Genomic DNA, 25,069 nt, shown 5'->3' with positions numbered 1-25,069 from the left:
CTGTCCGTTGACATCGCATTTCAATACTGTTATCCCTTTTAGAATAGGCATGTAAGAGAGAATGCATGGCAGAAGAAAGAATTCATGACAGAATTTTATCTGGGTGTTATAAACATTGTTTAGGCTGTAAAAAGCAGTCAATAGAGGAGGATTGTCAGGAATTCCCCTTAAAACACAGCAACACAAATACAAGTGGACTGCTTCTGAATGGACTGACCTCTATTTCCCCAACCTCTTTACTTTCTCTGTGTGTTACTGACTGCAGCTGTGTATGGAAGAGTGTGTTTTCTTTGTGTGTTCTGTGTTTAAGCAATTTAGACTGCTTCCAATTCGAGGACACGGACACACACCCACACACACACACACAAGTCTGAGGATGTGAGCGCTCACTTCACCAGCAATACTAGCAGATGTAGATGAAGTATGTATTCAAGTTTGTACCGTAATTAAAAAAAAAGACCGGCATCTTTGTTTTTTACTGTTGAGATTGTGTTGAACTCGTACAGTATAGTTATTATATGCCTCAAATGAGACTTGATCAGGTCTACTTTGTTCCCTCTAAAACAGAGCTTTTTCACAGCATGGAGCAGGTTGTTTAAGACATTCCTTTGGGATTTTGGTTGGTGCCGCCTAAGGATTCAACTGCATCCCAAAGGTCCTGTGGATTTTAACTCTGCTCATTCCTCTCACCCCACCTCTATAGAATCTACAGTTTTGGCTTTTCTCTAACTCGTTGACTGACATGTTTGTAAACAGACACCATATAGGTGGGAGCACATGGCGCAGGACAAAACCAAAGTTAGTGTGTCAGAGTTGTGGCCCCATAAACAATACCATCTAAGCAGGGTGGAGCACTTTCATTTCCTTGAGCTAAAGCTTCGTAGCAAATACAAAATTAATATTGGTACAATGGGCACAGTAAGTCGGCAAAGGGAAGCAAGACCACACACACACACACACAGAGTTAGCTTCAGATGATTTGAGTGCTGTGACACAGCATATCATCCTTCTAAAAAGATAACCCATTACAAAAAGACTGAGGTCATAACAAAAAATACCACATATGGACCCATAGCTGTACTTGCTCATATTTGACACAATGTGCTATCAGCAGCGTGAATTAAATTGCGCGCGTAAAGCAGCATGGGAAAACCCAGGCTAACAATGTGCATTGCATTGGCCATATTTAATCCCTATCCAGTAACTGTTTACTAACTGCACATCATAGCTAATTACAGTGGTGTACTCAACACTCTTTTATTTATGTCCATAACAAAAACTTTTAAAAACAAAAGAAGTTACTTGACGAAACTGTAATGTTTCTAAGATGTTATGGTATTAAGTTTATTTTTCATTACTGATCGTTGATATTGTATGGACATTATTGTTATCATTACTATCCATAATGTAGTCCTACCAACTTTTTTTTTTTTTTTTATAACTGTTATTGTTTATTTTTACTATTATATTGTTATATTTGTATGTCCCTTTGGACAAAAGCGTTTGCTAAATTACATAGACATGTTGGGATCATCAGCTACTATTTAGACTATTTGTCTTACTCATATTTAGTTGGTAACTAAAGCTTCCCAGTGCATGAATGGCCTATTTATTGCTCTACTTGCAGCCAACTCATTGATGTTCACTTGCACCCAATAAACTGACCAAGATTCATGTTTGAGTAATTATAACAATATCAATTTGCTAAAAACAACAACATGCTGTTGTCTCAATACTGATTCCTTTCCATATGATTTTATTTGAGGTCCTGGTCATTTTAGACTTACACAAACCGATGAGTGCATTATGGGTGCCCTGCACGGACCTGGCAGGAAACTGAAATGCTCTGACAATGTGAATCCCTGTAGCAGGTAGGTTTTTAGGAGTTCTCAGTACTGCAGTGTCCTCTACTGTTTTGAGTAAAATAGTGCATCGATAGAAAATTATAAGGAACGGAACAAAAATCTGTATAGCTTTTCAACTTTGTGGCACCGACGCACAGCAACGCAAGGCATCAACCAATCAAATTACGGTTATAGTTCAAGGCATTTACCATAGTACACCCCCCCCCGACCGCCGGGAAAACTGCTCCCCCATAGTATGCATTTCCATGTAGTTCTCTCCATCTAATAATAGTCATGTGTCTGAGGTGTGACATTATTACCTTTAACAGCATCATTGCTGATCTGATTGGAAGTTGCAAAAGATAACTAACAGGCACACAAACTTGGGGTTTGACAGCAGCATTTACTCCCATACATTGTTGTATATGTTAACACAAACACAACAAACTCATTCTCACACATTCCCTCTTTCTGGACTACACACACACTATCAAAATATTGACAGTGTATTTGATTGTGTACACGCACATTCTAACAAGAGCACTTTATTGGTTCCCAGCTTCATTAATCCGCACAACACCAAGCTGATGTCATCATCCTACATGTTGGTTGGTGGAAAGTGTAGAAGAAGTACACTACCAGTCAAAAGTTCTAAGGGTCAACTCCATTATAGACAGACATTATGTGCTTACATAATTGCAAAAGGATTCTTCAATGTTTTCTCAGTTAGCCTTTTAAAATGATATCAGATTAGTAAACAGAATGTGCCTTTGGAACATTGGATGAATGGTTGCTGATAATGGGCAATGTAGATATTGCATTAAAGATCAGCCATTTCTTTCTACAACTTTCAACAGTTGAGAACCCTTTTGCAATTATGTAAGCACATAATGTAATCTGAAAACTGCTGCCCTGATTAAAAAAACAATGCAACTGATCTCAGCTGGTATTCTGTCTAAAATGGAGTGGAATGTACATTTCTAAGTGACCCCAAACTTTTGACCGTTTATATATACCATGTATACAGTATATACCACAGATGACATTCAGCAGAGGCCACGGTCACAGTCTATGAACTAACTGATGAGAATAATAATTACATGAAAATAGTAATTACATAAATTTTTTAGTGTGTGTTGTGTGTGTGTATGTGTGTGTGTGATTTATGTAAATTAGACCTTTGGTTATTGTATGTGTATTCCAGTTCAATGTATGGAGTAGTGTGCTGGCTCAATGATTTACATATGCATACGCCTGTGGGGTGTGTGTGTGTGTGTGTGCATATGTGTGACTGGCTTCAGTTCTTTAAGTGTCTGACTGCCACCTTCAGAGTTCCAGAATGTTCTGAGGCCTCTCACAGTTATAGTGGTCAGGACTGGACCATCTTCTTCTTGGGGTCAAAGACGTATCTCTTGAAGCGCAGGTGGATTAAAACAGGCTGAGAGTCCCCTTTGGGCTCCTCCTCCTTGACCGCGTCGCCCTTTCCTCCTTTTCCTTTCTTCTTTCCACAGGAGAGGAGCTGCTTCGTCTCCTCTTTCAACCCCTCTGATGGAGAGAAAGAGAGAGAAAAAGGAAAAAAATTGATGCGTATCTGCGTATCTGTGTGTGTGTGTGTGTGTGTGTGTGTGTGTGTGTGTGTGTGTGTGTGTGTGTGTGTGCGCGCGTGTGTCCGTGTGTGTAGGCATGTTTAATACAATGTTGTATACACAGATCAGTAACTGATGAGGAAATCAGAAGTATGAGGCGCTCGGGAAAAAGTGATAACTCACTGTGTTCTTGTGTGTGTATTTATCTTAAGTCGTGTTGTCCTCTTAGCTCACCTTTGTTGTGTACTTTTGGTCTTTACTTTGAAGCACATAGAATCTATGCTTGTCATATGAAATGTGCAAATAAAATAAAAACTTGACTTGCCTGGTATTCTAATCTTCACTTTACCACTCTGTCCAAAGCCACCCTCGATCACCCCAGACTCCCCCGACGACAGTGTGACCTTCAACCCCACAAACAACTGCAAGTTGGTCTCCTTCTTAAACAGATTCCGGCCAATCACAGTGTAGTCATCGGTCACCTGACCACAGAAAAATAGAAGTGACAAAAAGAGTAAAATGTTACATATTGAATCATATGTAAAAACGCTTGCCCTATAAGTATACAGTCTAATGAATTAATATACTCCCATTAAGTTTTCAGTTTTTTGTATAGTATATATAAATAGTTGTTCTCCATTTATAGAGAGGGACAGAGAAAATGTATGTCAAACCATATATATGTGTGTGTGTGTGTGTGTGTGTGTGTGTGTGTGTGTGTGTGTGTGTGTGTGTGTGTGGATTTAGTAGCATACCCTTTCCACAGAGCCCTCTCTTTGCTTGTCTTTGCTGATGAGAAGGCGGGGCAGGGTGGTCTCTGCATAGTTCTTCTCCTCCATTCCGTGCAGGAGCCTCCCGTAGAAGGCCAATCGGCACGTGTTGGCATGGATGTCCGTGTCCAGCCGCGAGCCAATCGCCAAACAGTGAGGCGGACATGTGACCGGCTTCTCAAACTCTAGCAGGGCCCATTGCTCAGGGTCCTGGCCCTCACTCTGACCAGCGATGTACTCTTCCTGGTGGCAGTACTCCCTGTCAAAGCAAAAGCCCTCCTCGACTGCAGCCTTGTCGCCGGGTTGGGTGCCAGTGCCTGACTCATCTCCGGCCTGGCCAACCGGAGCTGCCACTGAGGACCCAAAGAAGGAGACGCGCGCCATGACGGTCTCGTGGCCGAGGCTGATGTGGAACTTGGTACGGCTGGACAGCGCTCCACGGAAGTAGCTGATCTTGTTCACAGGGACGAGGGCGGCGTGGAGGGTGTGCAGCGAGCCGGGCAGACACACCACGCCGCGCTCCAACAGCTTGGGGTCGAACTGCGTCACACATACGCCCACACGGTCACCCTGCATTGCCATGGTCACCGGCCGCCGGAACATCTGCATGGACTTCACCTTCTTAGTCACCTGAGCAGGGACATCCCACAGGTTAACGCTGCTGTGGCTGATAACTCATTACACAACTCATTGGTACTATAAACAGTTTTACAGTAGCTTTAGCACCTAATTACAAATGAAGCTTAAAGTCTCAGAGTAATTACATTGTCCACATTGAGCTTTCCAGCCAAGTAGACAAAACAGAACTTTAATTTAAGTAACTGTCCAATGACACTTTTGATTCAAAAGAAAGATTGTAGATCATTGAGTGTATGTATGTGTGAAAGAAAAGGAGATGGAGAGAAAGAGGAGATGAATGACATGGAGAGAGGAAACTATTTACCTTCAACGCTGGGATTTCCACAGTGTCATTGATGTGCACTGCCCCCTGCAGGACAGTGCCAGTCATGATGGTGCCTTGGCCTCGGATGGAGAAACAGTGATCGACAGCCATTAGCAGGGGGCCTGTGGAGTCCCTCTGAGGCAGGAAAGCCAGTTGCTTCAGTACCTACACACACACACACACACACACACACACACACACACACACACACACACACACACACACACACAGTCAGGATTGGTAAGAAGTCAGGATTGGTAGGAAGTGCTAGCACAGTAGTAATTACTGTGATGTGTATGCACTTCAAACACTGTTACATAATTACAATAATGCACATGTACTGTTGGTGCAACAGCAGCAGCATAGAGGCAGACCAAAAGGGGTCATCAGTCCAGCCCTTCCCCTCCATGTTATATCATACTGCACATATTTATTTGCAAATATAGAGGATTCTCACCTCTATCAGTTCAGGGATGCCTTGGGGTTCATCTGTATCTGCAGCCTCAGGACCTCCAGGCTTAGCTGCCACAGCTATGACAGGGCAGTCTTTAAACCTACCCATTAAAACAGCCAAAACTGAACAAACGTAGTAAAGCCCCTTTCAAGAGAGTCAGATTCACTGAGTACCTGTCTGTCTGTTAAAGAGATTTTTTTGTATTGTGCCTTGGTGTACCTGGTGTTCTCCAGAGTTTTGTGCATCCTCTTGGTCATCTTTTCAATGGCACTCTGTCTTTTGTTGCTTGGCAAAAGGTCTGTTTTGTTGAGGATGACCAGCATGCGTGAGCAGGTCAGCTGGCCAATCAGAAGGCACTCTGCTGTCTGTGTCTGCATCCCTTTCACCACATCGACAACCAGCACCATCAGGTCAATGATCTGAGCTCCTGCACATACACAGCATCAACAATATTCACACAACACAAACACAGACAGCCATGAATTCATACAGAGAACAAGGAAAGAGAGGATGTGGTTTTGTGATATTATACTATTATATTGGGGCAGCCGTGGCCTACTGGTTAGCACTCTGGACTTGTAACCGGAGGGTTGCCGGTTCGAGCCCCGACCAGTGGGCACCGGCTGAAGTGCCCTTGAGCAAGGCACCTAACCCCTCACTGCTCCCCGAGCGCCGCCGTTGTAGCAGGCAGCTCACTGCGCCGGGATTAGTGTGTGCTGTTTGTGTTTCACTAATTCACCGATTGGGTTAAATGCGGTTAAATGCAGAGACCAAATTTCCCTCACGGGATCAAAAAAGTATATATACACATACTTAGTCCAGTCAACAAATTGAAACACAAGCAAACTTAACTAATTTAGAATCCTCAATATGTCCTGAGTAAAAAAAAAAAAGCCCTCAGAGAATCCCCGATAGGGAAAGTTTAGAAAAGACCCAAATATACCCTATTCATGCGCCTACACTGTATACAGTATTTTTCTCACGTGAATAGGGGAAAAAAATTAACCTTCACATATCACCATGAAAATTACTGAGTTGATTACTTACATCAAGACAAACAAAAAAAGTATTATACGTTTTTTGAAATTGTTTGTTAACATGGGCAAACAGGGCATAATGTAATTACATATAGTTAATTTAACCACAACGGAGCTAATAGTCCAGGCAAAGGTCTGACCCAAAACTAATTGCAACAGAATTTATTTTCACATTTTTATATTTCAATTGGTGATCTTTACACCATAGTAAAATACCATGAAAATCCAGTGGAAATATGTTAAAATGAGGGTTGTTTTATGCATTATTCTTCAGCAAATACTGACAAAAATTTAATTAGAATGTTGTAGAATACACATTCTAAAGAATATCTGACCCCATCTAACTTAACATGGAATTTTAGAATCTTGCATTGTTGAGGAACATTCTTTTATTTTCAAAGAGTGAATTCCTTTGGCTTATTTCAGACTGGTTTGTTGCAAAATTGGTGTCTATTTTTACATTGTGGCCCTTTGAATCAATGGAAATGGTTGTTGAATCTTTAAACAGAGCCAAGTGGGTTTTTGCATGTACAGTAAGTGTTCCACAATGTGTAATCTGTACAAACACATAGTTAGGCATTATTCAGCCTAGGAAAGTGGTTTTGGTGTTTACCTAATCTGATTTAGAGGTCACTGAAACATACAGTATATCACACTAAAGTATCAGTCCATCATTTTGCAAGTCTTACAGTAATTGACCTCTTGCCCAGGGGTTGACTGATATACTGTCTGTCCAATCAGAGGGGCCTGTATGATGCCCCTTTACTTTGCACAATTTTTGTCTAAAACAATAATCGGACAGCACAGTATGTTTATGTTAGTGAATGCAGGGAAATTGTGAACACAAAGTTGAAGATGGACATGATCATGTCCTAATTCGACAGAAGGGTGCAGATGGGATAACTGCAGTTAGCCTCCAAGTGACCTCCAAGTGATTAATAATTAACAATGCATGCCTATGCATAGGTCATGGTTTTACCAAAGTCATAGAACAGTCAAAACTATACATATTCTAAAAGTATATCCACTGTACATGAAATATAGCATCAATCAACTTATGTCCCATCTTCCTCCATACCATGCATAACACATACTCCTCTATTCTGTTAGGCGAATCAAGTGAACAGCTGATACATTTTGGCCTGCACTATTAAGGGAAACCCTTAAAACCATTAAACACCCTAAACTATATATTTTGTGAAAGCATATACCCTCCGGAGGAGATATAACACCATTTAAGACATTTCCCATCTTCCTCTATGCCATGCACAATACATTGCCCTCTATTCTGTAAAGGTGAATCTAGTGTAAAGTGGATACATTTTGGCCTATACTGTCCAGGGAAAACAAATTAAACACCATAAACTATATATTTTCTATAAGCATATACCCTCTAGATGAGATATAATACCAGTTAAGACATGTATTATCTTCCTCCATGCCTTGGACAATTTGTTTGTCAAATGTTGCAATTAGTTTTGGGTCACTATAAAGTAGCTATACATAATTACATTATGCCCTGTTTGCCCATGTTAACAATTTCAAAAAACTTATAATACATTTTTTGTTTGTCTTGATGTAAGTAATCAACTCAGTAATTTTCATGGTGATATGTGAAGGTTAAATTTTTTCCCCCTATTTGCGTGAGAAAAATACTGTATAGGCGCATGAATAGGGTATATTTAGGTATTTTTCTAAACTTTCCCCTATTGGGATTCTTCGGGGCTTTTTTCCCTTATTCAGGACATATTGAGGATTCAAAATCAGTTAAGTTTGCTTGTGTTGCAATTTGTTCAACCCTTTCTCCTAAAATGACTGGACTATACTATACTTATACTATTTTTACTATTCTTTTTTTTTTTACAGCAACTTTACAACTGCTCAACTGCTGTTTTTTTTTTTTTTTTTAAATATGTGCTATATAAATAAATTGGCATTGACAACATTGATGTGTATGATGAGTTAACATATGGTGTCTAATATGCTATTGCAATTGTGTCCTCTCTGTTCTTCATAATTGGCTTTCACGGGGATGATGAACACAGTTAAACTAACTGAACACTGATATAAATCATGACACAAGTAGGCCTACTTGAACAAACTGTGATCATTTTGGACTCACCGCCAATGATGGTGCGGATGAGGGATGCATGACCTGGGCAGTCAACAAGCGTGAACTGCAGGTTGTCATAACCGCGTTGGCGACATTCGGCTTCCAGGTGCTGCGGTAGGTCCACGATGAACGAGCTGAATCCCAAGTCTAGCGTGATCCCACGCTCACGGGACTGTGGATTCTTGTCAAAAGCAGCAGTGGAAGCTGTGCTGCTGAGTGCTCGAGCCAAAGACGTTTTACCGCTATCAACATGCCCCAACACTCCAACGTTGAAATTTAATGTTTTTGTAGTACTACCCTCGTTTTCTCCGTCAGCCATGATTGTCCAACAGTCCAGTTACGTTAACGTTACCTGAACTTTAATCTAACAGTAGTTGTCCAAATGAGACAACACTTTTTGGGGACAAAACCCTCATAAAACCTATACATACAATAGGGTTCAACTAGCGATCAACCACAGTGCTGGGAGAAGATGACATAACTGAAACTGAAAATTTGAGAGGGTTATATTCTGCGCTCACTGGGCGAAAAATCGGCAGAAGAAAGTGTCCTATCACGGTCACAACACGCTTCCGGTGTTTCATTTATGTAATTCCGCCTGATGTTTAATAGTTCTGTTCGGTTCCATGATTATGCCACAGAAATAATTAAACGATAACATGAACATAATTACTGTAAGTTAAAAAATAAAATGAGCGAAAGCATTGTACAACCATTAACTATTATAACTGTATAATTCATTCAGATATAGTTTTATTTATTTTCACAGAAACTGTAATTCGCAAAGAAACATACATGTAACCTAACCTGGGTATTTCACACAAAGATTGTTAAGTTTCACATACACAGTCGGAGTGTTTTTAAGAGGAACTGAACTTGAGATGTCCAATGAAAATGCCCATTGAAATTCCATCTGCTTGAATGCGAAGGCGGGACTTCCCCCAATTGCCTTGGTTACTCCGGACACGATTAGAAGACCAGCATTAGAAAGGGGCTTCGCGCCGAATTGAATTGAATTGAATTGAATTGAATTAAAGTTGCCTATTGAAGTCATTGTAGTTAGATTTGTGTACATTTTCAGAAACAATGAAGATAGAGGAGGTGAAAAGCACCACGAAAACCCAGCGTATTGCCTCACACAGCCATGTGAAAGGTCTTGGACTAGACGATGCCGGTAATGCGAAGCAGAGTGCATCAGGCCTGGTGGGACAGGAGACTGCAAGAGAGGTAACGTTAACTCAACGTTGTTAACATGCGTCCTGATAGCAACACTGTGGCCTATACAAACGGACTAAGTTGTTATGAAGGCACACAGGGGTCTGGGATTTTTACTTCTAGAGCTTTCCACGTCCCTCAGTAACAGATATAGAGCATAGCTAACTAACTAGCAAGCTAGCTCGAGCCATGCCGTGTTTTGCATGTGGTTGGTTAGCTAGCTATGGAAAGCTGGCTAGCATTGTAACGCCCCTTAATCATTGAGCTAAAGTTACCAAGAGTATGATAAAAATGACATGACAATTTGATACAGCCAAAGTAAACGCTCTTGCGTTATGTGTCGTTTATGATATTGATCTCTTTGCATTTACCTTTATCAGTTAAGCTAGCATTAGGCAACATCGCTTGGCTTGTGAATATTGCCTAGCAACGGCTGCAGTAGTAAACACACTTCTTGTTTACTTTTGCTTTCCCAGACTTTCCTGCTGTTTAGATACTTCCATCTTCTTCTGTTTTAGCAAAATATTCAGCGAACACTTTTGACTGATTTAACTGTTCTAATTAAGCTTTCCTAAAGTGAGTTGTCCCATGTTAATATCATGGGACGTAAACCCATTCTCGCACTGATATAGATATAGTTTTTCTATATTTTTTTTGTATATTACTTTGCCTACTCTCTTATATGTCCTTTTTTATGCTGGTCTCTAGACTTTATTCTTGCACTGTTGGACTTACTCATTTGCACCATCACTATGACACTCACTCTCACAGAGCACCTTACCTTACTATGCACAGAGAATCACAGGCTCAGTCCCTGCCTCAGTCATTGCAAGTTTTCATGCTTAATCACCCCTAAGCACACTATGTGGATACTGTTTTAGACTTGATTTAGATTTAGTGTTATTTAGTATAATTTGTATTTTAGTATATTCTTTATCTTCTACTGTGCTTATTTCTTAGTTGTGTTTTTTATATTATATAAGCTTACTTTTATTACTTTTTCTGCTGTTAGTGAATGTTGTGTGTGATGTCTGTATGCTACTGAGACCTTGAATTTCCCCTTGGGGATCAATAAAGTATCTATCTATCTCTATCTCTATCTATCTATCGATCAGTTAATGTGATAAAATTTGGATAAATTGTTTTAGTGTATGGAGAAAGCTGTGTTTATAAACTCACATAAATGGCTTTGATGTTTATTTTGTCATGTTTTTTGCCCTTTAGGCCGCTTTGAGTAGACTTGACTTGGTGTTTTCTATAATATGTAATTTTTGCCATTTCTAGGCATGTGGCATCATAGTGGAACTAATTCGCTCCAAGAAAATGGCAGGAAGAGCTGTATTGCTGGCCGGACCTCCTGGAACTGGAAAGGTGAGTCAAGCAAATATAATATATTTTTATGTTCCCTCCTTCACACTTTCGGAGTGAATCTGTTCATCAGAAAACTTTGTTAAAGTCATGATGTAGCCTGACATTTATTCAAAGTCTATTCATGGGTTTAATCAGGTACCTTTAACACAGGTGTATTAATCAAGCACTTCTGCATTCATAATCTAGATGCTTGATTTTATGCACCAGTGGAAAGAGACAATGAAATCCATGAATATTGGCTTTAAATTGTGTGCTTAGTAAATGTAAGTAAGTAAAAATGTATTTCTAAAGTACATTTATACACGGCTTACACTGAAGTGCTGTACAGATTGCAATCAATCAAAAGAATAGAAAGTAGTGATTCATAAGGAAACGCACATTATGATATGATAAATATTAGACTGGACAGAAGAAGAAGATAAAATAAAAGGCATAAATCACACTGAAGGTTTACTAATGTGTGTGTGTGTGTGTAGACGGCACTTGCCTTGGCGATGGCTCAGGAGCTGGGGAATAAAGTGCCCTTCTGTCCCATGGTGGGCAGTGAGGTGTACTCAACAGAGATCAAGAAAACAGAGGTGCTGATGGAGAACTTCAGAAGGGCTATTGGTGAGTCCACAAGCACACACCTGTTCCACTGTTCAGTAGGTCTTCCCCTGTAGATGCCCAGGGCCAGATGAAAGGCCTGCCGGAACACTGTGATCAGACCAATAGACCCTTTTTTACAACAGTCATTTTTGACATGAAATATATGGTAGGCCTAGATGTTACTAATGACATTAATTAAGGTTTTCTTTCTGCTACACTTTCTGCACACAGAGACGTCATTATGATCACAACAACAGTGTAGATCTAGCTAATATGAATGGCAACATCCACACACAAACTATAACAATAACAACATGTAGAACGATATCGTTGGGGATTACTTTCCGAATGATTTTGAGAACGATAAAAAGCTGACAGCCAATCAGAATCCATCTTATTTTAGACATCACATTCATTAACATGAGGTCAATCGGGTTGTGACTTTTCTTATTGTTGGTCAATCGGGGAGAGACTTTTCTTATTGTTGGTCAGTGTAGACGCTAATGTCGTTATAGTTATCATCATCGTTCTTGGTCTGAACGCCCTGTTCTTGCCCTACTAATTCATGCCAAAATGGCTGCTGTGAAATAGGTCAGGAGCACTAGCTTCAGTAGACATTCCAGCACATCCGCTGCCATGGCAACCTCCCCCATATAATGTTACAGGTTTTAATGGAGAATGCTCTGGTGAGACTGTTTTTTACTAGCCCCATTTACCGTTATATAGAGTGTTTTGTGTCATCTGTTTTACATGGGATATGTTCTATTCTGATCAGAGGTTTACTTTGCTCTAGAATCTTTTGATTGAAATAACTGTTGCTACTTTGCTTTTGCCTAAGAAGCTACAGCAGGCAACCCGATTGACACTATACATGGCTGTTCAATAGGAATAAGAACGGAAATGCACCACCCCTTTCATTCTGATTAAAATTCTAATCGGATTGTCAGTTTTATTTCGATCAAGGTGTGATTAAGTGTCCATGTAAACGTGGCTACTGATTGGATCAGTTGAGCTTTTGAACATGTGTATACAGTAATGCTTCTATGCAAGTGGAAGTTTATTAAGTATTGAATTGTTGACACACACACTAGGCCTTAAGAGGGTTAAGAGTGTGGAGGTGAGTCAGTAACTGTGTGTGCGTGTGTAGGCTTGCGTATTAAAGAAACTAAGGAGGTGTATGAGGGCGAGGTGACGGAGCTGTCTCCCTGTGAGACGGAGAACCCTATGGGTGGCTACGGGAAAACCATCAGCCATGTCATCATTGGCCTCAAGACGGGAAAAGGCACGAAGCAGCTCAAGGTCAGCTCAAGGAGAGATTTGCTCAGCCATCTAATATTAGATATAATATAATGTACTGTAAGGTATTGAATGTGCTCATGATGGAATTACCCAGCTTTTTAGGACCAATACTGTGTGTGTCTGCCTGCTCTGATTGTAGTTGGATCCAAGTATCTATGAGAGTCTGCAGAAGGAGAGGGTGGAGGTAGGCGATGTCATCTACATCGAAGCCAACAGTGGAGCAGTCAAGGTAAACAAATGCATAAACACACTTACTGTATGTAAAAATGTATTGTATTCCATTTGTCACCTCCTCCTCCAACATTGAGTCTCCTGTTTAGTTGACAAATGGTCCACTCTTTTCTGAGCCTGTAGTACTCCCTCAATATGCTTGCCTTGCCTAATCTGTGCTGTGATTGGTTGTTCAGAGGCAGGGACGCTGCGACACGTTTGCCACAGAGTTTGACCTAGAGGCTGAGGAGTATGTCCCACTGCCCAAAGGAGACGTGCACAAGAAGAAGGAGATCATCCAGGACGTCACTCTCCACGACCTGGACATAGCAAACGCCAGGCCACAGGTACACAGACATTTAATGAGCCCAACATGGGGACGGGAGCTTAAGAAAAATGAGAGAAAAAATTATTGGCAGCCTGAGTTGCTGATATTGCCATGCATTTGATGTGATAGTATTTGTAGGGAAGAAGCTAATTGGCTGCCTCCTGAGCAGGGCTCGACATTAATGGTTGCCCTGTTGCCCTTGCCTACCAAATTGTTACAAGAGGCAACCAGATTTGGTTGGCTTTGGCAACCAAAATCTCATCCCTGTTTGCCAAGCTGGCAACCACTTTTAACCACTTCTAAAAGTTAAAGTTGAGCCCTGCTCCTGAGCAACTATAACTAACTTTGACCAGGTGAATTTGTTATCTGCTGAGCAGGTATAGCTGCATTTGTTTTCTTCTGAACGAGTGCAACTGATTTTGCTATATATGTGTATTCTAGGGAGGACAGGACATCATGTCAATGATGGGACAACTGATGAAGCCCAAGAAGACAGAAATCACAGGTAACCTATAAACACACGTTAACACATGCACACACGTTCTAAAAACATGCGTCGTGTGTATGTGAGAGAGAGTGAGTGATTGAATGAATGTACCCGTAATTTCCTGACTATTAGCCGAGGTGTGCCATCACTACAGTTGAGTATGCGCTCTGACTGCCATGGCAATTGGGGTGACTCTTTGGCATTCCGGTCAAGCTGCAGGTTTAGTACCCTGGAGACCCTGGTTGGGTCACTGCTCTCTCCCTTGGCTACACAAGGTTTATTCATTGATTTTGCAAAATTTCTTCAGCTATTTTGCAATAGGGGGGCTCTACATGGGAATGCATTTCTTTATTAATTCTGATTTATGATTAAAGCATGATTTGATTGTGATTCATTGGGCTATTGGGCACTGCATTTTTTTTTTAATTTGCAATAAAATGTCCTGCAGTTTATACGCAATGTGGCTAATACACTGGAAATTACAGAATGTGTACGTTAGTGGTGTTTGAATCTGTATTCACTGCTCTCTGTGTGTGTGTGTGTGTGTGTGTGTGCAGATAAGTTGCGAGCGGAGATCAATAAGGTGGTGAACAGATACATAGACCAGGGTGTGGCGGAGCTGGTGCCGGGGGTGCTGTTTGTGGACGAGGTGCACATGCTGGACATTGAGTGCTTCACCTACCTGCACCGCGCCCTGGAGAGCTCCATCGCCCCCATTGTCGTCTTCGCCTCCAACCGCGGCAACTGCCTCATCAGGTGTGTGTGTGTTTGTATGTGTGTTTGTAGACTTTTAAAGCATGCTGTTATGGGCTCCTACATAAAGAAATTGGAATAAATAGATAGATGATTGATTGATGGATGTCTGATTCTCTCTCTCGCTCTCTCTCTCAGGGGAACGGAGGACATCACCTCCCCTCATGGCATCCCTCTTGATCTGCTGGACAGAGTCATGATCATCAGGACCATGCTCTACACTCCACAGGAGATGAAACAGGTGAGCGCGCGCACACACACACACATTAAAATGCACTGGACATATTGAGTCATGATCATCAGGACCATGCTCTACACTCCACAGGAGATGAAACAGGTGAGCACTCAGAGAGGCGTTGGCTTCAGACTAACATTTATGACTACCAGTCAAACACTGTAGATGCTTTGTTACTATGACCAGGACCTGGTAAAAAGTACTCCATTTTTAAAGTGAATTGTTTTGTTTGTTTGTTAATGTGTAGATCATTAAGATTCGCGCACAGACTGAAGGCATTACCATCAGTGAGGAGGCTCTGACACACCTGGGAGAGATCGGCACCAAGACCACGCTAAGGTAACGACACTGTGCTTTACAGATACATGAAGTACGCTTGGGGCCACTGCCAGTCAAATCCAAGTGTGCACTTGGATTTAGAAATCAGTGATCGCTGTGCAGTCACATGACTAGAAAGCAACAGCTATACAGTGATGGCCAAAAGTATTGGCACCCATGCTAAAGTTGACTGAAAAGAGGAATATAAAATCATCTTTTGGAAATTGATCTTAATGCCTTAAGTGAAAAATGAGGAAATATCTAACCTTTAAGGACACCAATTTTCTTAGTGAATGAATAATGTATCATAAATTTCAGTAATTTCAGTTAGACTATTAGCTGGTTTGATTTGCATTGAGCTCAATGAGTATCAAACCAGCTAATAGGCTAACTGAAATAACACCCATGCCAATCTCTTGGTATGGTGAAGGGTATGTGATGATGTGGGGCTATTTTAATTCCAAAGGCCAAGGTAACTTTATCAGGATGCACAGTATTCTGGATCCATGAAATAACTGGCCTTTAAAATAGAGATGCACCGATAGATCGGCTGGTGACTGGAATCGGCCGATTTTCACATGATCGCCCATGACTGGCGACCGGCCGGTCAGTCTGAGACATGCCGATTTTATGCGGGTCAAATACACTCCGGCGCCGCAATTGTAACAACACCCAGCTGAGTTTGCAAAGTTTGAAGAAGCTAGCAACCAGGCCAACACTCAGGGCTGGATGTAGGGCTACAAAGAAAAGCACTAATAGGCTAGTGAGTTTTCTATGCAGCAAACGCTGTGCTTTACCATTGGCCTACTGGCGCGGAATTTACTAAGCTGTCACTTCATTAGGGCTACGTAAACATCGCTCATCACTGCCCGTCACTGCCTAATTCGGCCCCCACAGCTGAACCACAAGCCTGCTGAACGGAGATAAACGACATGCGATATTAAAAAAAATCAAAGATGTCAACAAGCAGCGTACATACAGTAGCCCTAGTAGTTCATCCGTCCTGAAAAAAAAAAAAAATCTAACTATTTATTTGTGACTCCATATTTTATGCCTTAAAATACCCTAGTCTAGCAGATTGAGAAGTGGATGTTGTGAAGTGAACAAGCGTTTGCCATTAGAAAGGCAAACAAACGCTAAAGCTGCACAGACACAGTAGCCTACAATGAAGAAAACTGATGCTCTGAATACTGAATCAGCGAATTTGAAAGTTTCTATAGAATTGATATAAACCGAATTTGGATTTAATTTTTAAACAAAAACAGACGTGCACTGTTTCATATGGTGGAGCACCTAATCGCTATTAGCATTCCCCTGTGGATTGATAGAAGGGGTCACTTTTACACCTGTAAATTCATCAATGCATTTGGGAAAAGTTACATGGAAGTATGTTCAAATGTTATTTATAAAAATTGTTTTTTATGATATTGGATGAAACATAAAATGGGTGTTCCATAATTTAACTTAATCCATAATTTGATAGCCTAACAGCATCTGAAAGACAATCTGTCATTTTGGATGGTTCCATTTTTTTTTGAACAGCCATTTCATCAATGATAAGTTTTTACACATCTTTAGTTAACATGTTCTATCAAAGTCAATAGAAAATAAATTAAGTAACAGTAGTCTGTAAAATGGTTAGAAAGAAATAAATCGAAAATTAAGCGCAGGTCAAACTCTATGAAAAAAATCGGAAATCGAAAAATAAAAAAAATAAAAATATTAAAAAATAAAAATCTGCCTGTCTCTATGGGAATTTAACATATGGGTGGGAATACTTATGTATTTTAAGCATTTATTTATTTATGATACATTATTCATTCACTAAGAAAATTGGTGTCCTTAAAGGTTAGATATTTCCTCATTTTTCACTTAAGGCATTACGATCAATTTCCAAAAGATGATTTTATATTCCTCTTTTCAGTCAACTTTAGCATGGGTGCCAATACTTTTGGCCATCGCTATATAATTCATAGCAGATTGGGATTCTCAAACCCAGCTATCCAGGGCTATTCTTTCTTTTTTTTTTTTATATATTATTGACGTGGCCAGACTAAACGAGGTTATATAAGGCAACCGATGCAGAGCAAACAAACCACAAAGCCTGTGGTGCAAAGTTCAAGGAGGATATTACAACATTTCAGAAAGGGGCGTATCTCTTTGGCTTTAACCAGTGATGCCATGCCATGTGTAAACCCTTAAAGGGATATTCCGCCATTTGGGGAATTACGCTCATTTTCCACCTCCCCTTGAGTTAAACAATTGATTTTTAACTTTCTCCAGTTCATCCAGCTGTTCTCTTAGTCTGGCGATACCACTTATAGCTCCAGCCTAGCATAGATCATTGAATCGAATTAGACCATTAGCATCTCGCCTGCTAGCATCACGTTTAAAAGTGACTAAGATTTCCGGTAATTTTCCTATTTAAAACTTGTCTCAAGTTAGAAAGTGAAAGACACTGGGATATGTGTAGACAACTGCCATATTGGCGTTACAAACTAATCCCATGCATTTCTATGGAGGATTTATTGAGTGCTGTGTCCCCTCATTAGAAAGTCTCTGGCCCCAGTCAGTATATCGCATAACCCCATACTGCCCCCTTGTCTCTGTGCACCTCAGGTATGCTGTCCAGCTGCTGACGCCGGCCAGCCTGCTGGGGCGAGTGCAGGGGAAGGAGAGTGTGGAGAGGGAACAGGTGGAGGAGATCAACGAGCTCTTCTATGACGCCAAGTCCTCCGCCAAGATCTTACAGGACCAACACACCAAGTTCATGAAATAACTCATCTCTGCTTCAATGTGATTTGCTCTCTGTTCTCTCACTCGTACTGTCTACTGTTGGAGGTAGTTTTGAAAAACTTTTGTCAGAATGTCTATATGTTTAACTTTATGTTCTTTAATAAAAAAAATGTAAAACCATTGACTAGTTTGTCATTTTTCTAAATAAAGAAAAAAAAAATAGTGGATTGTGTGTCACCACAACCATACATCAATCTAATGGTATAATGGAACAATATCCATATCAATCCACCTCTTTCAATTTATCCAATCCATACCCCTTACACTTCCTAAACCGGTCAGCCTATCATGGATTTGAGAAATGACGTTCATCGTGCTCATTGTTTGGGCAAATCAACATAATGCTCATTAAGAATCAACACAAAGCTTCTACATGACTATAGCAAAAGTATGCAAACTTTATTTAAAAAAAAAAGTTCCCCCCATATTAACACATCAGTTTTAGAGTAATTATGTGCAAGACTAAAAATGGATGGGAACACATCGGGATATCTGTAGAGGGATGTCCTCTGGTATTACTTCTTCCCTGGTTTGTTGAATGCTGTTTCCGTTCCTACGCGAGCTTTGCTGAACACAGAGGGAGCTGCTTTGCCGGCACGCTCTGCACACACAACAAACACAGGGAGAGAGTAAACAGTCAGATACTTTCCTTTGTATCAAATGTGTGTGTATATTCTGCCTGCCAACTTGTGCAAGATGCAACTTTTGAAACCTGTGTAACCTATATTCCAGCTCCAGTTATCCAATGTGCATTCATACAAAACGCTTCATTCATATTTACTTGTTCTAAAAAAATAAAATTATTAAAGCCTACAGAAAAAACATTTTATTTGATTCATATATATTAATATAAATTAACGTTTTTTATTTTATTTTAAATCACTGTAGAATGCATTTCACAGTTATAGTATAATTTACATAGTTGAGGACCAATTTTGTCAGTGCTATCCTAGGTAATTTCCAACAGAAGTATGTGTTTTGATGGCCGAACAAAAACGTTCACAGAGGAAAGTAGACCCATGGGCATCCACACCATCCACACCCCCATGCCCCCATCTCTCTGGGCTACTGCTCTATTCTACTATACTCTGCACAGCTTTATATGGAGTGGAAATATTGTGTAATCCCAAAGGGCGCACATTCTTTCTGAGCGAAACACAAACACACTCCCCTTAGAACTGGACAGTGTCCGCTTCCACTTACTGGAACAACTACATCATTAGGTCAGTCGCAGTCCATTATACCCTCCCATCACTTCAAACACACACTCCACTGAGCTGGACAGCGTCTCCGCAATCTAACTACCGGTAGAACAACGCTGCATCAGTAGTCCACTCCACTTAATCAGAACACTGCTCCATCACGTCAAAGGCATCTACTATATTCAGCTATATGAGCTATACTGCTCATCAACTGAAACATACAAACTGGACAGCATCTTGGCACTTCCATCTGACACAGAGCTACATCATTACATCAGTCTAGTCCAGTCCACTCTACATCACCAGAATCCACCATACTATAGTCCACTGTACTCCATCCCCACCGCTCGATGGTGTTTTATGCCCCCAACGTCGTCTTCCAGGCAGCGCTGCCAACGCTGACTTAAAGGCACCTAATCCTAAACCTAACCCCAACCCTAACCCCAACCTTAACCCATGGCTAACCCTAGTGCCTTCCAGGCAGCGCTACCTTGAAGACAACGTTGGGGGCATAAAACACCAAAAAAACATCCCCACCATACTATACTTCACTGTACTCCATCCACAACCATCAGCTCACATATGGAACTGGACAGCATCTATGCAGTCTCACAACACTGCATTGGCAGGTGACAGTCCACTCCACTTTACCTTTACCACACTCCTCCAGTGCCTTGAAGGTCTTTACTGACCACACTCGCCCACCAGCTCAAATACACACCCTATTGACCTGGACAGCACCTCGGTGTCTACTAATGTTAGCTGTAGTTGGTTGCAGTCTTAAGTGTTCAGAACACTTACTGCCAGTTCCACACTACCCAGACAGTAACTGACAAAACAAATGTTTATGTGCGACTGGACTTGATCAAACTTGAAAAACTCACCCGACTAACACCAACAAACACAGACTGACGCCGCACACTGGTCCAACTAAGTTGGTGTTGCTTGGAGTTGTTTGGCAATTTGTCTGGTCAGTGTGGAGGCACCTTTGCTGGGTCAGTGCTACATCAGCAGATCAGTCCGCTCCACTCTACTCACCGCACTCCTCCATCACCTCGAAGGTCTTGCTCTTCACCTCCTTCTTCTCGGCCAATTGATCTCTCGCTTCCAGTAGGTCTTCCTCCCTCACCTCTGGACGCTGTGCCCGCCCGTCGTCACACTCTTCCATCTGATGGATGAAGGAAGAAAGATGCAGAGAGGAAGAGAAGAAGAACAAGAGGATGAAGGAAGAAAGATGCGGAGAGGAAGAGAAGACGAAATGCAGTGGTGAACAATACTGGGAAATTATCAGAGTTCTTGCAAAACAAGCAGCAAAAACAGGAGTGGCTCCTGCCTTTATCAACAGAAACTGCTCTCTGGATTCTCTTTATCTGCACCTCGTCAAGACACACACACACACACACACACACAGTAGAAAGTGAAGTTAATACACTCTGGCTTCCTTATGCTAGTCCTACCTGAGACATGGTGCTTGTGGGTTTTGTAGTTGTCTCGTGCAGCGTCCTCTCTTCTTGGTCTGGTTCCTCTTTGCTCTTTCCCCTCTCTCTGTCTCTCGTCCTCTCTTCTTCCTCGGAGTCTGGATTATCTCATCTCTCTCTCACACACACAATGACGCATACTTCAGTCCAGCCTCATAAACACACACACATGGGTCCCTAGTGGCCTGTAATTCTGTGTGCCAGGATCTGAGTCAGCGACTCCTCCCCTCAACCCCTCTGTTGTCATAATGTAATTATATCCATGGCATTACAAATGGTATTGTCCGACTCCAGAATTTTTCTTCCTTATTGAACTTTATGAGCATAACTCTCATTGAGTCAACTTTTCTGCTGCTTTACTTCTGAAACTGAAACTCTAGAACCACAACGAAACTCAAGAATCTGGACTAGTCCATTATAGGCTACTCCAACTCAAGATCTCTATAACCATGCTCTTGTCTTCAATCTAAGTTTGAGAGAGTGAAGGTGTGTTTGTAGTGTGAGGTCATGTATGTGTTTGTGAGTGTGTGTGTGTGTGTGTGTGTGTGCGTGTGTGTGTGTTTGTTGTGTGAGGTCATAGGGGTGTGGAGTGGAAGTGTTTGTTTTCCTCTTTCTTTTCAAGCTGAAGAAATGTACAAGCGTGAGAAAAGCGTATGACTTCTGGACCGCATTCACAACCACTATCAATCAAGTATGCCATCTGTTCACAAATTACTTTTTTTTTTATCTCTGCAAAAAAAAATTCTTACCAATAGCTTTTTTTACTATGTGTTCCTATAGGTGTCTAGTAACACCTCCCAATTTATCCACGCCCAAATCCTCGGGGAAACGCCTGGAGAGCCCATCAAGTTTGGGGTGCCCAGAGGGTCTGGGCGAAAATAATAAAATGTAACCAATATTAGCTTTTGAGATGTCTAACTAGGGATTTTTAGGGGTGCTGAATCCATCCCAGCCATTAGTTTTGTGTAAAAATGACTCCAAGTCCATAAAAAATCCAACAAGTGGTTTTATTGAACAATTACAGAAGAAAACTTCCTTAATCAGATTAAGATTTAACAAACTTCATCCCTCAACTCCCCTGCACTCCCTCACTCCTGTTATCATCTGGCTGGTTGATGTTCTGGCAAGAGTTACCCTGACAGTTCCAACAAGCAGAAATACACTTTAATCCTTGCTTTTTACCTGAGAGTGTCACAGTCGCCTGCACAGTTGCAGGTGACAAACTTCAGAGGGTAGTCCGATGCAATGGGATCTGGTGTAGGGACTGGTGCTTAACCATTTTCTCCTTGTTTCTATCCACACTCAAGGACATCTAGTCATGGACTTTGTAGCAGTAGCCAGTCTCTGGTCTGGAGATCCTGACCCTGCCCGCAGAGAGTGCTGTGCTGCAGCTCCTGTAGTCGGGGGCAGTTTCTAAGGCTCGATAGTATGTTGTCCGCATGAGTTTTACATTTTGTTGCTCACTGCCCACCCTCCATGTTATACACTCTTTGTTCTACACACACACACACACACACACACACACACACACACACACACACACACACACACACACACACACACACACACACACACACACACACACACACACACACACACACACACACACATTTAAGCACACTGACTCTCTCACAAACACATTCACAACCACACACACACAAACACATACACACTTAACTTACAAATAAAGTTTACATCTTCACTGATACTTTCTCTCTCTCTCTCTCTCTCACTCACACACACACACACACACACAGCTTACACAAACATGCAAAATGTCCTTTCTCACACACACCATGTTGAGACAAAGCTATCTGTAGTAGTATCTGGATGCCAGCGTGTACACGCAAAGAAAACTTGACAAGCTGAGATCTGTTCTTTTCTGCCTTTCGTATGTGTGTGTGAAAGAGAGAGAGAGTCTAATGCGGAGGGTGGACAGTGAGCAACAAAATGTAGAACTCATGAGGACCAAACTGAGTTAATATTTTTGTAAATATTCTATTATATCTTTTCATGGGACAACACTGAAGAAATTACTACATTGTAAAGTAGTGAGCTTGTTTAATGTCCCCTCAAAATAACTCAACACACAGCCATTAATGTCTAAACTGCTGGCAACAAGTAAGTGAGTATGTCCAACTTGTGAAAATATCCAAATTGTGCCCAAAGTGTCAATATTTTGTGTGGCCACCATTATTTTCCAGCACTGCCTCTCTTGGGCATGGAGTTCACCAGAGCTTCACAGGTTGCTAGAATTCTCTTCCACTCCTCCATGACGACATCATGGAGCTGGTGGATGTTAGAGACCTTGCGTTCCTCCACCTTCCATTTGAGGATGCCTCACAGATGCTCAAAAGAGTTTAGGTCTAGAGACATGCTTGGCCAGTCCATACCCTCAGCTTCTTTAGCGAGGCAGTGGTCGTCTTGGAGGTGTGTTTGGGGTTGTTATCATGTTGAAAATACATTTTAAATTAAATACATTTTAAATTAAATAAATAAAATGTTAAAATTTTAAATTAAATAAATTAAATTTTAAAACGATTAAGGTTAGTAGCCAACGTCACATTAGGCCTATGCGCCAGCGCCAAAAGTGCAACCTGTGTTTAGCCTACATTTTCATTTGGCTATACATGGATTTCTATGCAACGTCATGAAAACATGCGTGCGCAACCAAGAGGCAGAAAGCACCATAGAACAGCATAGAGCAATGCAAAAGAGCAAAAGAATAAAATGAGTATGTATGTATATTTTATTCATTTATAAAATGAATAAAATCACGATGGTTAGAGAATGTTAAATATGTTCAATATCCCTAACGGAATGCATGTCTTCGCCAAAAATGACAAAATACGATGTTATATTAAAAATGAACGTCAAACTTTGAAATATAGTCTGAAATGAGATGTTATTATCATTGAGACAACAGGGGTATACAAAAAAATCCGATTGTAGCTTACAGCAGCTGACTATTTAGGTTTATAACGTTGTGGACGGCCACCAAGCGTCTTCTGCCTCACGGCTGCGCGCGCATCTAGTTTTGTTGGTAAACGGGAAACCGTGTATAGACCCTTTCAACAAGGTAAACAAAAACAATGCTTGATCGTTCTATTTGGGCCCCAATCTACTTCCTCTGCATTAAGATAACATATGGAATGTTAAAAAGGAAGTCTTGTGGGGCCAACTATGATGCTGATAATGGAACTCTCTTGAAAGGGTCCATATGAACATGGATGCATTCAGAGTAGCAGTTGCATTTATGTTGGTGCAAACTCTTTTCGTCTGTTTGCAATTGCAAATACATTTTAAAAGACAATGAGGAAGTGATTTGTTGCTGTTGTTGCTATTTTCAGGATTCTTATTGGCTAACGTGGGCTTGAGCTTCTCGTTACACTGCCACCTACAGGTTTGGCATGCTCTTGACGGCATATATACACGGGTTAGTGTAAACGAAAACTTTTCTGAAAACTGACAGGTGTGTGCGATGTTATTTTTGAAAACAGAGAGGGTGAAATGTCCGTTTATGAAAATAGCCGGCCACGTGTAAAGGGCCTGGCCATAAATTATGTGGCCCAACTCAAGAGGCGGCACTAAGCATGCATTTGAAAATCTCACTGCACTCAATTGGATAACACTATAAGATCAATGTTGACAAATTTTGATACTTTCGACGCAATTGGATAACACTACAACTATCATCTGTTTATCTCGGCTCTGGCCCGCCTATATCAGATACACAGATGTGATTGGTTCCTCGCTATACAAGGGACAAAAGTAACGTGCATCATTAGTCATTGCCAGAGTGACTCGCTTAGCAAATTTAAAAATGTGCTCCGAGAACTCTGGATTCCTAGCGTGGAAAATCCAGACCCTGGTAATCAAGAAAGATTAAGGGTCTGGCCACGAACAATGTAATGGCCCAACTCAAGGGGCGGCAACTTGCATGCATTTGAAAATCTCACTGCACGCAATTGGATAACACTAGACCAATGTTTACTCTGAATGATTCCGGACTTCGACGCAATAGGATAACACTACGACCAAT

The 25,069-nt window shown here is 41.2% G+C and overlaps 4 protein-coding genes across 4 annotated transcripts in view; 1 reads left to right on the top strand and 3 right to left on the bottom strand.

The window, feature by feature from the left end:
- The window catches only part of si:ch211-157b11.8 (fibroleukin), a 6,624-nt gene extending 4,027 nt beyond the window's left edge, over positions 1-2,597 (bottom strand). The window contains exon 1 of the mRNA XM_048255702.1: positions 1-2,597. This exon is cut by the window's left edge and continues 1,404 nt beyond it. The gene's annotated coding sequence lies outside the window, so the exon portion shown is untranslated.
- Positions 2,598-2,753: 156 nt separating this feature from the next.
- eefsec (eukaryotic elongation factor, selenocysteine-tRNA-specific) lies at positions 2,754-9,307 on the bottom strand. The gene is made up of 7 exons (XM_048255701.1): positions 8,757-9,307; positions 5,817-6,024; positions 5,601-5,697; positions 5,144-5,308; positions 4,186-4,830; positions 3,756-3,912; positions 2,754-3,389 (listed from the first exon to the last, which is right to left on the bottom strand). The coding sequence occupies exons 1-7, from the start codon at positions 9,064-9,066 to the stop codon at positions 3,214-3,216; spliced, it is 1,758 nt and encodes a 585-aa protein (XP_048111658.1). The 5' UTR covers positions 9,067-9,307; the 3' UTR covers positions 2,754-3,213.
- Positions 9,308-9,690: 383 nt separating this feature from the next.
- On the top strand, positions 9,691-18,467 carry ruvbl1 (RuvB-like AAA ATPase 1). Its single transcript, XM_048255615.1, has 11 exons — positions 9,691-9,974; positions 11,247-11,333; positions 11,810-11,942; positions 13,069-13,220; positions 13,360-13,449; positions 13,628-13,777; positions 14,200-14,263; positions 14,803-15,001; positions 15,137-15,239; positions 15,481-15,572; positions 18,171-18,467. Exons 1-11 carry the CDS (start codon positions 9,834-9,836, stop codon positions 18,328-18,330), a joined length of 1,371 nt encoding a protein of 456 aa, XP_048111572.1. The 5' UTR covers positions 9,691-9,833; the 3' UTR covers positions 18,331-18,467.
- A 258-nt stretch (positions 18,468-18,725) lies between these two features.
- Positions 18,726-21,106, bottom strand: mustn1a (musculoskeletal, embryonic nuclear protein 1a). The gene is made up of 3 exons (XM_048255617.1): positions 21,007-21,106; positions 20,588-20,717; positions 18,726-18,948 (listed from the first exon to the last, which is right to left on the bottom strand). The coding sequence occupies exons 1-3, from the start codon at positions 21,013-21,015 to the stop codon at positions 18,863-18,865; spliced, it is 225 nt and encodes a 74-aa protein (XP_048111574.1). The 5' UTR covers positions 21,016-21,106; the 3' UTR covers positions 18,726-18,862.
- Positions 21,107-25,069: the final 3,963 nt, after the last annotated feature.

This window comes from Alosa alosa, chromosome 10 (genome assembly GCF_017589495.1).
Source record: "Alosa alosa isolate M-15738 ecotype Scorff River chromosome 10, AALO_Geno_1.1, whole genome shotgun sequence".
In the NCBI taxonomy this organism is placed as follows: Eukaryota; Metazoa; Chordata; class Actinopteri; order Clupeiformes; family Clupeidae; genus Alosa; species Alosa alosa.
Note: the sequence above shows the minus strand (reverse complement) of the source record. Positions and strands in the feature narration are given on the sequence as shown.